Source organism: Vigna angularis, chromosome 4, assembly GCF_016808095.1.
Source record: "Vigna angularis cultivar LongXiaoDou No.4 chromosome 4, ASM1680809v1, whole genome shotgun sequence".
Taxonomy (NCBI): Eukaryota; Viridiplantae; Streptophyta; class Magnoliopsida; order Fabales; family Fabaceae; genus Vigna; species Vigna angularis.
Genome location: NC_068973.1, coordinates 20,675,074 through 20,687,247, shown reverse-complemented (window position 1 = coordinate 20,687,247; position 12,174 = coordinate 20,675,074). Strand labels below are relative to the sequence as shown.

The 12,174-nt window shown below is 34.6% G+C and overlaps 1 protein-coding gene across 1 annotated transcript; it reads right to left on the bottom strand.

Moving 5' to 3' along the window:
- Positions 1-495: 495 nt before the first annotated feature.
- Positions 496-7,463, bottom strand: LOC108332006 (developmentally-regulated G-protein 3). The gene is made up of 10 exons (XM_017567086.2): positions 7,201-7,463; positions 6,804-6,857; positions 5,798-5,971; positions 5,569-5,640; positions 4,612-4,671; positions 3,637-3,746; positions 2,294-2,593; positions 1,504-1,695; positions 1,122-1,173; positions 496-990 (listed from the first exon to the last, which is right to left on the bottom strand). The coding sequence occupies exons 1-10, from the start codon at positions 7,240-7,242 to the stop codon at positions 940-942; spliced, it is 1,107 nt and encodes a 368-aa protein (XP_017422575.1). The 5' UTR covers positions 7,243-7,463; the 3' UTR covers positions 496-939.
- Positions 7,464-12,174: the final 4,711 nt, after the last annotated feature.

Sequence of the window (12,174 nt, the reverse complement as noted above, 5' to 3'; positions counted from 1 at the left end):
GTCGATGATAAGACAAAGGAAGTAGAGAATAACATCAAGTCATTATACCTGACTCATTTACAACTATCAACCCGTATAACCTATCAAATTGGGTGTGACCCAATCATTTTCTACAAACCACCAATGACTCAGACCCAAACAAGACTAACTAACATTTTTTTTAACATTTTTATAAAAGTTAAAATTTTAAAAATGAAAAGAAAAATTGAATCATAAATACAGTAATAATATAACCTTAAATCAATAATTCAAAAAAGTATAAAAAAAACCAGTCAGGATTCATCCAAATTTTAACCAAACACACTACTACAAGGGAGGGGAAACACCACCAAAACATTTTTTTCAAACAGTTTAATCTATACTAGTACAAATAATTAACTAAAAATTACTCTAAATATAAATTCTAATAACCTTTTTATACATATGTATATATAGACAACGTAAAAAGAAACATTTTCATTATCAGCATATTTTAATTAAATTACAAAAAACAAATTACGTAAATACTGCATTAAATTGATGCTATCATTGTGTTAAAAATGTCCAGCAGCATCCATGGAAAAGGTGATGTCCATCTAAATGGTATAATATCCATCCAGCAAAACCCTATCAGTGTTTACACGTACAGACCAGATTATTCTACCTATTATTTTTGACACGTATAATCCCACAAGATACATCATTCCATAACTTAACGCAAATGGCGTCCCCTAAAAGCTAATGATTTAACAACGCATTACACTTTAATGTACTCTACCTCACCCCACAACTTAAAAAAGAAAAGTAATTGGAGTGTAATCTAACGATCCTGGAGAAAGTGTCTCAAAGGGGTGTTTGATTCTGTTCAGACCATCCTTTAATAATTTAAAGAGAGTGCGTGCAGGCATTCTGATCGACTTTCACAAAATTTCATCTTGGTTTCCTTCTGATTATAACAAATTAAACTTTCTTGATAATTTGAACCACATCTTCATCTTCCAGTTCATGCTCCTGTGACGCAGCAACATATTCCCCTTAGTAGGTGACCATCTTAAACAATAGAAGAATGAAAGTAGAAGAAACATAGAAAGGTTCAAAGAGAATAAACAAAAACAATATAGTAAATCGAGTATGGTATCAACCTTGCCAACTCTTTGAGGCTTGTGTTTCGCACTTGAACCCCAGACCAAGGCACTGCATCATTTAGTAAAGCATTTAATAAATGTAAGGAAAAACATAACTTTTAGAGGGCCCTAGGCAAGGTAGATTTACTGAATCAAACTTTTCTTTCCATGAACAAATGCCATTATAACGATTAGAAGTTTATAAACGCGTGCTTCAGACAGACACACATGTATTATTGAAAAAAATGCTATAAAACAACTATAATTCAGGACTTCAAGTTGACAAGCAAATTTAATCTTCATATGCATTTGCTCCTCGTTAACATATGGAAAAATCCCTCAACATTATGAATGAACAAAGCTAAAGATATTATGTTTTGGGAGAAGAGAAGGTACTCACTACTTAAACTGTTTAAGCATGTCCTTGTGAATACGATTGCAGAAGTCCTCAACTGTCCTCTTCTTTGAGGATAATATTACAGGGTCTTCATAGTCCGGATTCATGCCTTTAGGTTTAGTATAGATACGGGTTAAGCTGAGATATTCCCAGATTTTGTCCAGAAGACCATCCAGGTTCCACTCCAGGTGGGCACTGAAGCATAGATAGAAAATTGCACATACTTTTATTAAGAAAACCATTTCCTCAATCAATTATAGTAAAAATCACAACAGAAATGGGGAAACATGACAGTTGCTAGTCCCAGTGCTCTACGCTTTCCTTTCTCTTCTGCATAGTCCTAAAAAATTTCGTCTCAAACAAAGATACTTCACATAGTAATCAGTTCAACAATTTTAGCCTAAAATATTATAGATGCAATACAAAAGGTAGAGCACCTAACATCAATTAAAGCCACAAGGATGAAACTACTACTTAACCCAATCTAAGGAGTTTGTTAGAATGAGTGTGAAGAAGATTGAACAGGCAAAGTAACTATAGTGAGCGGGAACCAAATCAATGCAATAAAAGAGACCCTAACAAAAATAAAACAACAGTATAACAAAATCCCCAGTATTTTCTGTTGTGTTCAAATACAACGAGAATGCTCCAAAATAAAATCCTAAAAAACTGAAAAACAAGAAATAATAACTTAAGCACTTTCACTAAGGATGTACAAAATTATTTTAATTTTCTTTTGCTCAAAGGGAAAACGGATTGAGGTAACAACATGACCAATGATTTGAAGAATTACCTGATTGGGGAGTAATGAGGTAGCTTATCCAAGATCTCCAGTTCCTCAAGTGTGATCTGATCAATCTTGTTCACAACATAGATACAAGGTATATATACTCTACTACCCTCAATGACATCTATAAGGTCATCAGCAGTGGCATCATACCGAAGAGTAATATCAGCATTGTGAATTCTGTACTCACCACATATAGCCTTCACAGTTTCAAGATCCAGATGTGTTGTGGTGGCAGTTGAGGTGAGATTGATTCCACCTTTATCTTTCTTCCTAAAAGTCAGATTTGGTGGCTCTTTGTTCAACCTACAGTCATAAAGGAGGAACAAATTGTGATGAGGATGAAAATAGAAATCCAGAAAATCTTAAATAGTTAATTCAAATACATGCATAGAGTCCATAAAAGAAAAAATCAAAACAAAGTATCTACTTAAACTGAATTCCTCTCCCAACTGATCCTACCCCGGCCTGCCAGGTGCACAGTTGGTTACACACAGCAGTAACTGATAGGGAATAAAGAGGGGAAGAGGCAAAGAGGCGTTAGGCAGTTATAACCATATTGTTAGTATTGTTAGTTTGGGTGGGAAATAAAGCTCCTATATAAGAGCTGATGTATCTGAGTGATACTTACGTTTTTGAATTTATATACTGTGTAGACAGGATCACGTTTATCCTGTGGAGAGAGAATTTGGCTCTCTTGGAGGTTGTTACAGTGGCTATACTGAATAGAGAATATACAGATTATACTCTTTTTCTGGTGTATACGTGTGGTTGAGTGCATTGTAGATAGGTTTCCAATCCAGGAACCTATCAGTAACACTTCCTTTGTTGATTATTCAGAGGTATGACCCCCTGCAACACTTATATCCCTCCTTTTTTGGAGCAAAGTACAAGTAGGATGTCAAATAGAATCTGAGACTACTAACGGTACAACCAGTACAACAGTACATTGTTGGTTAATATCTTAACAAAACAGACAAGGTTGTTGAAATTTGAAATACTAAAGCCAATTCATAAGTGGCTGCCTCCATCAAGACCCTCCATCAAGATCCCGTAAGAATCAAGCCTCAACAAGATTCAAATATTATCTTCCAAAATCATAATTCACCACATGATCATCAAAACATCAAATCACATTTGACCCCATAGGTGCAACTGCCCGTCATCCTAACCACTAAAATCTTCATTCATCACCATATCATGCTACATAGAGAAATATATTTTAAAAATAGTATAGAATAAGTTAAGTACTCATTCAAATATAGGCTGCTGCACACATAGACCCCAGCTTGTCCAGAATATTGGTGACATAATATAAAACATACTAAATAATCAACATATCATGTTACCTTATACCAAATCCCTCCAGCTCTTTTTCTATAAGACGCTTATGAGTTATTGGCTTTATTGCATCTAGGACAATCAAAATGCAATTGCATGTCCTTGCAGTACTAATAACCTGCATTTGCAAACAGTACAATAGAAAATATGAGTGTTTGTTGGTGGATGTGTGAATGAGGGTGGAAAATGAGAGGTCCATTGGGAATATAATCCTTAGTTGCTGCATATGAAATATTTTGTAGGCAGAACCTGAGACCTATATCATATACCTGTAAAATTTATTGTACAAGTGATATAAAATATTTAATGTAAACGAACTTGATAAGCATAAAACAAAGAGTGTACCAATGTCTTACCAAAACAGCTTCCACAAATCCCCACCCATTTCACATTGGGTCTGTTTGTTTAAAGTCTTTCAGAAATAAAGTGTTTTTTAATGAAATAATCACTTCTTATGATTTTTAACCTGTTTGGGCAATGTTATTTAAACAAAGCAGAAGCATAAAAAAGAAATTTTCTGCTTTTTCTAGTGCAACTTGGAGTTGCTTATCACAACAAGCAAATGCGGTAGAAGAGAAACTTAAAAACACATCTTTTAACTGTAAACAAACACATCAATTTCTACTTATATAAGAATCACTTTAAAACAAAATGGCTTTTTAGCAATCGCTACTTTTAGCACAAACAAAAAGACCAGTTAAGACAGAACACAAACCTTCATGTGTCTAAATATGATACAAATTTCACCTCAATTATACACATTGAACAAAAGATAAGAGAAACATTTTCTTTTTTAAAATATATTAGGAACTTTCCACTCTGAAAAGAAAAAAGAAATGATATTTTGACTGAACTTTGACTACACCCCAAACTTTACTTACATAAAATGCTTTGGCTAGGTTAATTGAAACTATCTAATAGCATTGTTACAAATGATAGAAAACGTAGTTTAAGCATTACCAAAACAAACTATTTTTTCTTACCTGCCTTCCTCTACCCTTTCCATCCTTAGCACCCTCAATAATTCCAGGGAGATCCAACAACTGCCACACAAAATTGAACAATTACTACTTAAAAATTGAACAACTACACCACAAGCATATTAAAAGTTGTACAAATGATTGTCATGCAACAGCACCCAAGTTCAAATTAATTGAGGCTACACTTTCAGCGTTGGAAATTTTATGAAGAAAACAAAAAATATTCAGAGGACAAGAGTTCTCACATAATACTTTAATGCCTAAATTAGTTATATAAAGAAACAGCGAAAAAAAACAAACCTCTGCTTAGTAATAGAAAATCTTCAAAAAATTTCATGCCTTATTTAACAATAGAAACAGACAGTACTGAATAGTACAAGTATAAGGAATCTAAAGAGATATTCTTAAAATTTTAATTTTAAAAAATCTACAGCCAAATCAAAATAAAATTCCAAAAATATATCCATTTGTAATATGAATAAAAATATCAACAGAAACAGTCCAATAACAGAAGATCAAACTTTCATCACTTTTAGGCGTTTATTTCTTCAAGTAGTCTAGGGATAGCTCGTCCAAACAACCAACACAATTTACTAATATGGAAAAATGAACATCGAGAGGATGGAGAAATAAATTCACCAAAACCTGTACACTGATGTTCTTTAAAAAGCTGAGCACGACTGCAGGTTATATTCAGAAGCTACAAATATAAACCAGCAGCATTCACGTATCCCCTTAATTTTACCTCAACTAATACAAGAACAGGTATAACTAAATTTAGCTTTAAGCATCCCTAGTTTTTCAACTCAAACAGAATACCATGAGGTTGTATGGACAAGTTTCACCAGGAGGACTTCTAAGAGAGTAAAATATCTTCTTTCCTAGATGTCCCCACAGAGAAGCTCATTCAAACAGGCACCTTGTGCAAAGTAACGTCACGATTGTATCAACATAGGATACCTGGATTTTAGCTCCACGATAAGTTATCACTCCTGGGATGCAAGTTAAGGTAGTAAACTCATAGGACGCAACCTATAAACAAAACAAGTAAAATCATCAGAAAAATCCTTAATCGTTAACACAACCTAAACTTTATATAATTTGGAAAACCCTTATGCATCCCACCACCACCACCCAAGATACCAAGCATTAAAGAAGAAAATTTATAACACCTAAAATACATCCATACCTCAGAAAATGTCCCAGTCAACTTATTAAGTAAAGTAGATTTTCCAACTGAAGGGAAGCCCACAAGACCAACTCTTGAATCCCCACTTTTAGTGACATCAAAACCTTCACCAGCACCGCCACCTCCTTTTGATGAAGGGGTGAGGAGCTCCCTTCGCAGCTTTGCAAGTTTAGCCTGGCAACAAATAGTAGTGAACCAATCCTCAACAAAAACAACGGGATACAGGAAAGAAGAACTTGAAAATGTCAAAGAAGGGAACAATCAGGAATGAATTATAAATATGAGCAGAATACAGAAATCACTCATCTTGCGTTCAATTCACATCAGAAGACGTTTACATGAAAGATCCACTTGATGTAGAAACAGGAAAATAAAGACAAGCAGGATAAGATTCCATACATTCAGACTTGTATGCCCTTATGTTAGATATAAACATATGTTTACCCAAAGGGTTATAAGTATACAAGCAGCATGCACCCAAATTATGAGGATATCGCTAAACACAGCAGTGGGTTGGGAATTACTATAATGAATGGAGTGAAGACAAAGTAGGCAGATCACACCGGCAGAAAGTACCATGATTAAAAAATACCACTTCCACTATAAATATAGAACTGGGGATAGAAATGAGTAATATGAAATTTAAACTAGAATCCTTACTATATACGGAGAAAAACTCGGTCAATTGTATTAGTAGAATGTGGCACGACGTCTAATATATGTACAGGACAATACTCGGTGAATAAGCTACATTTCCCAATGCTTACAACCAAGTCAGACAAGACCAAATGAATATTTCAGTACTTGAAAGGGCATTTTTTTCTCTAAGTTTGAAATAAAACGAACTAAGGTATTACATTGTCTTCAATAATCAACCACAACTACAGCCAACATACAAATAATCAACCACCAAAAAAATTCAGACAGAACACAGGCAATGCACATAATTGATCTCTTTTTTCTTTTTCAAAATACTATTTAACACCAAACCCACTTAGGTGCTCACCTTCAGCAAGCCCAAATGATGAGCAGTTGCCTTGTTTTTTTGGGTCCTTGCCATCTGCAAATAGCAAAGTAGAATTTATCAATCATATCGGAAATAAAAACAACGAAAACAGGATAGAGCGTAGCAGCTATGCAAATAAAAAATGAAGAACAAACAGTCGCTAATAAACAGTTATATGGCAGAAAAACTCATAATCCTTAATCAAATATCAAAAAATATATAAAAGCAATGTAAAAAAAAAAGGAAAAGGAAAACCCTGCTGCGGCACAGTAACATTAATCTCATTTTTTTTCTAAATTAATAGAGTGCTAAATCAGCAGTACAAGAATTGTTAATGTTCCGCTTGAGTAAATCGAACGTCCACAATCATTCCCCATATTACACTTCGAAAAAGTACCTCATCTTCGATATCTTTGATTCTCTGCATCACCGTCGCCATTTTTGAAGAAAGATAAGAACTTTAGAGGCAACGCAAAAGCGATTCAAATTTACGTGGCAAGAAGTGAAATGCTATCGGACTTGGACAACTCAACAGTGGTAAATTGCTGCGGCGTAGCGTTGTGTTGCGACGGAAAATAGATGAACGACACAGAAGGTGCTAGAACAAATATGCAGAAATGCTTACGGTGGGACCTAGGGTAGAGTATTTCATTCTCGAATCCGAAATTGAAAACATCTAACATGATCATTTTTCATACTTGGGTAAGCCCAAAATTACTATCTTGTAAATTATTTGGGCCTGGATTTCTTTTTGACCCAATTCACGGTAAAATAAAATAAAATGTGCACACAAATAATTAAAGAACCAAAACTTATTCCATAAGTTGATAGTTGAATGTGTTTAAGAATAGGACCTAATTTTCTTTTTTTTGTGAAAATAAATTTTAATAAAGAATTCAAGGATAAAAAAGTCCATCAAAATTTATTTACATCTAAATACGAACATAATTTGATCAAATCAGATTTAAGACTATGTGAAATGAAATATAATATTTTTATATGTAAATCTATCAAATTTATTAATGTACGACGATATAATTTCATCAATGTACACGTAATATAATTTATTAACATTTCATAAATATTATTTTCTAAAAAAATAACAAATGAAGACAATTTGTAAAAAGATTATTATATTTTAATAACATTATTTAAAATATATAAATATAATAACTTTTTTAACGTAATATATAGTATTGTGTAAGTTGAAAAAGTATTGAAAAAACATTAAAAAAAATGTTCACGTAGAATAAGTTTGTTTAGTTGAATTTTTCTAGAGATGTTTCCTTCACTTGTCTTTCTATTATGAAACATTCCAAAACAGTGTCTTAAGAAATTCAATTATCACATCCAATCTTTTTGACAGAGTATGTTTTAGCAAGATATTGAACATCCTATTTTATATTTCATATATTTTTCTCGTATAATTTCTATTAGCCATAAATTATTTTGTTCCATTTTTTAAAGTCTTATTGTTAAAGCTTCCTTCTATTCTCTATTCACAAACCTTAATTTATCAAGACCTGCCTAAAACTCACATATTCAACCATACATATTCATTACACCCCTAATCATGTTTCTCTAATAAATGAAATTTACCAAGTTTACTAAAAAAAGGCACAAATATATTGTTGGAGTTGAAAATTTTACATTACAAACAACATGAATTCCTCTCTACTCCATGTGAATGATTTAATTGATACTTAATGATTTTACATCTATAAGTATTTTTAAATCAATTGGTGTTCAAGGATTATGAGATTGTTGGAGAATTGGAAGAGAAAAATGAATAGTGAAGTGTCTCTCTTATTATGATACTGCATTGATGTAATTTTATATACAGAACATACAAAGTTTATCACGAAAGAAAAACTGCTAACAGAAAATAACCCCTTGACTTGTTACAACTAATACTTCCCCTCAAGTCAAGCATTCACAAGATCTAACTCTAATCTCCTTCCTCAACCATTCAAACCTTTCAATCTTTACTACTTTTCTAAAAACATCCGCTAATTGTGCTTCAGTGTTGTAGTAAATCAATGTTATTCTTCCTTTGTTTACTATGTATCTAAGGAAATGGTACTTTACTTCAATGTGTTTACTCCTGCCATGACTCACAGGATTTTTAGATAGATTTATGGCATACATTATTTATCTTCAACTATAATTGATTTTTTATAGGAATCAACAATTCTTTTAGGACTTCCTCAAGCCAAACCCCTTGACATGCTGCATAACTTCCAGCTATATATTCGGCCTCCCAACTGGACAGTGCTACCATTGGCTGCTTCTTCGAATACCATGAAATAGGAGATCCATTTAGCATGTATAGGTAGCCTGATGTGCTCTTTCTTTCAACGCAATCACCACCATGATCAGTGTCCTTGAAACCAACAAGTTCCAAGCCTTCCACATCTACCTTCTGCCTCCTAGTTTGAAATAATATTCCAAAATCTGCAGTGCCTTTGACATACCTCAAGAACCTCTTGGCCACAAGCATGTGTGACTTCTTTGGGTTGCTCATAAATTTGTTTATCAACCCACACTAAACGATAAGTCTAGTCTGTTATTGCACAGGAAACACAGGGAACCTACAATATGTTTGAACACTGTTTCTTCAGCATCCTCTTCGGTTTCATTCTTAGTCAACTTCAGATTGACTTTAATTGGACTCCTTGCTAAGTTGCATGCAGTCATACTAAATCTTCCCAGCAACTCCTTAATATATTTCCTTTGATGCAAGATCAAACCTGCTACAGTGTAAGTGAACTCCATTCCCAAAAAATAGCTCAACCTATCCAGATCAGTCATCACAAATTCTGACTGCAAAACTCTCTTAAACTCTTCTATGTGGTCTACATTTGATCCAGTGATGAGCAGATCATCCACGTACAAACAGATAATCAACAAATCTTCTATTTTTTCTCCTTTTACATATACACCATGTTCAACAATGCATCTGGTGAAATTGAGATTAAGCAAGAATGAATCAATACATTTATTCCAAGCTCTAGGGCTTATCTCAACTCGTATAACGACTTCTGCAACTTGTATACTTGGTGTTCTCTACCTTCGTTAATAAATCCAGGACACTGTTGGACATACACCTCCTCCTTCAAAGGACCTGCAAGAAAGTTGACTTCACATCAAGCTGGAACAAGGACCAACATCTTGCACACGCCACAGCGATCACCAGCAGAATAGTCTCCATTCGTGCTACTGGTGCAAAAACCTCAATAAAATCAAAACCTTGCCTTTGAAGGAAGCCCTTTGCAACCAGTCTGACTTTATACTTAGAGACTGATCCATCGGGCTTTAGCTTTCGTTTTAACACCCACTTCACTCCAATACTCTTCTTCCTAGTTGGAAGATTAACAAGCTGCCAAGTTTTATTCTTTTCAATGGACTCAATCTCTTCCTTCGTTGTATTTCTCCACACTGGTTCTTTCAAAGCTTCAACTTCGTCTATAGGTTCTGCTCCTGCTAGCAGAGTCATATGAACCAGATCCCCCTCATCACCGATCTGTGCGTCTGAATATACTTCACATTCACCAAATCTTTGTGGTTGCACACGCTGTCTTCGTGGTCTGCCAACTTCACAATTCTGCATTCCATCCTATTTCCAGACGTGATTCCTGGCTCTGTTGAGATGGAATTATCATCATCGTCAACTATTTTTGTCTTCACTAGACTGGTGTGTTTCTGATTTCAGTCCCAACTCTCATTTTCTAGGATCAACACGTCTCTACTCAGAACAAACTTCTCTTCAATTGGATCGAAAAGCTTATAAGCACCAGTGGGGTGATATCCAATGAATAACATAACCTTACTTTTATCCTACAGCTTCGATCTTTTCTGATCAGGTACATGCACAAAGGCGAGTGAACCGAACACCTTCAAATGGACAAATGTCAGCTTCTCACCTGTTCACGCTTCAATTGGCACTTTTCCTTCTAATTTCTTCGTTGAACATCTGTTAAGAAAATGGATAACTATGGACACTGCCTCACCCCACAATTTTCATGGCAACGCCTTCTCCTTTATCATACTTCTAGAATGTCGAGGATCATCTAGTTCCTCCTTTCTGCAAGCCCATTATGCTAAGGAGTGTATGGGGCGGTGATCTCATGAGTTATTCTATACCTCTGGCAGTGGCTCTCAAAGGCAGTGAATGTATATTCTCCTCGTCCGTTTGTTGTAAGAATCTTCAGTTGTCTTCCACTTTCCCTTTCAACATTTGCTTTGAATCTTATAAATATTTCCAGTGCGTCATTTTTCATCTTAATCGTGTACACCCAGATCATTCTATTGTACTCATCAATGAATGTAATGAAGTACCTATTTCCAACAATTGTAGGCACCTCAATCAGACCACAAATGTTTGAATGAAATACACTTAGGCAGTCTTTTACTCTCATGCTTAAATGTGTTTTAAATGATATCCTTGTCTATTTCCCAGCCATGTAAATTTCACAAACCTTTTCTGGTAGTATGATGTTAGGCAATCCAAGAACCATCTCCTTCATATTGAGTTGTTGTAAACTCTTGAAGTTCAAATGACCATAACTCAAATGCCACAACCAGCTTTCATCACTGACCTTTACTGAAGCTATACACTAATAACTTTCCACTGCTTCCTTATTGATCTGGAATGCTCTGTTATTGGAAATCTTGCTTCTCAAGATTAGGTTCTTGTTAACATCAAATAGCTCGACTTTGTTGTCTTCCATCACTACTTTAAAGCCCCTTTGGATCAACTGGCCAATGCTTAATAAATTGCACTTCATGTCAAGAACAAGTAATATACCAGTGATCACAACATGCAAACCATTTCTCCTTCGAATCACAACATCTCCAATTCCTTCCACCTTCAAAGTACTATCATTGGCAAACTTCACTCTACTCTTCTTTGTAGAATCAAAATTGATCAGTCATTCTTGATGGCATGTCATATGGTTTGAATACCCAGAATCTAGGTACCACAAGTCAGCATGCGAATTAGAAGTTTTAGTAGAAATGGTTACCATCAAGGTTAGTGGCTCAAAATCTGAATCCTCTTGACAACATATGCTTCCTTCCTTTGATGGTTCTTCTGCTTTCCCTTATCAGCATAACATTCATAGGAGTAATGTCCATACTTGTGACAGTTAAAGCATTTGACACTTCTTTTATCCTTCTTTTGATAATTCTTCTCTGATCTTCCTTTCTTCTCCACTGATATAGACTTGTCATCATGATCATCCTTGGTCTTATTAGTTTTCAAATTTCCTTTTATACGTTTCCCTTTCCAATTCCATGTCCACCTCTTTTGTTTCTTCTTCTCGTCATTTTTGAAATTGTGCACTTTCAGGGCTTGTTCATCATTCTTGAT

What these genes read in the sequence shown, in the direction of transcription:
- LOC108332006 (XM_017567086.2), bottom strand. Translation starts at nt 7,242, where the DNA reads ATGGCGACGGTGATGCAGAGAATCAAAGATATCGAAGATGAG. An exon ending in TGACTGGGACATTTTCTGAG is followed by an intron (nt 5,641 to 5,797) that starts GTATGGATGTAT and finishes TTTTGTTTATAG; the next exon opens with GTTGCGTCCTATGAGTTTAC. An exon ending in CCTCATTACTCCCCAATCAG is followed by an intron (nt 1,696 to 2,293) that starts GTAATTCTTCAA and finishes TCTATGCTTCAG; the next exon opens with TGCCCACCTGGAGTGGAACC.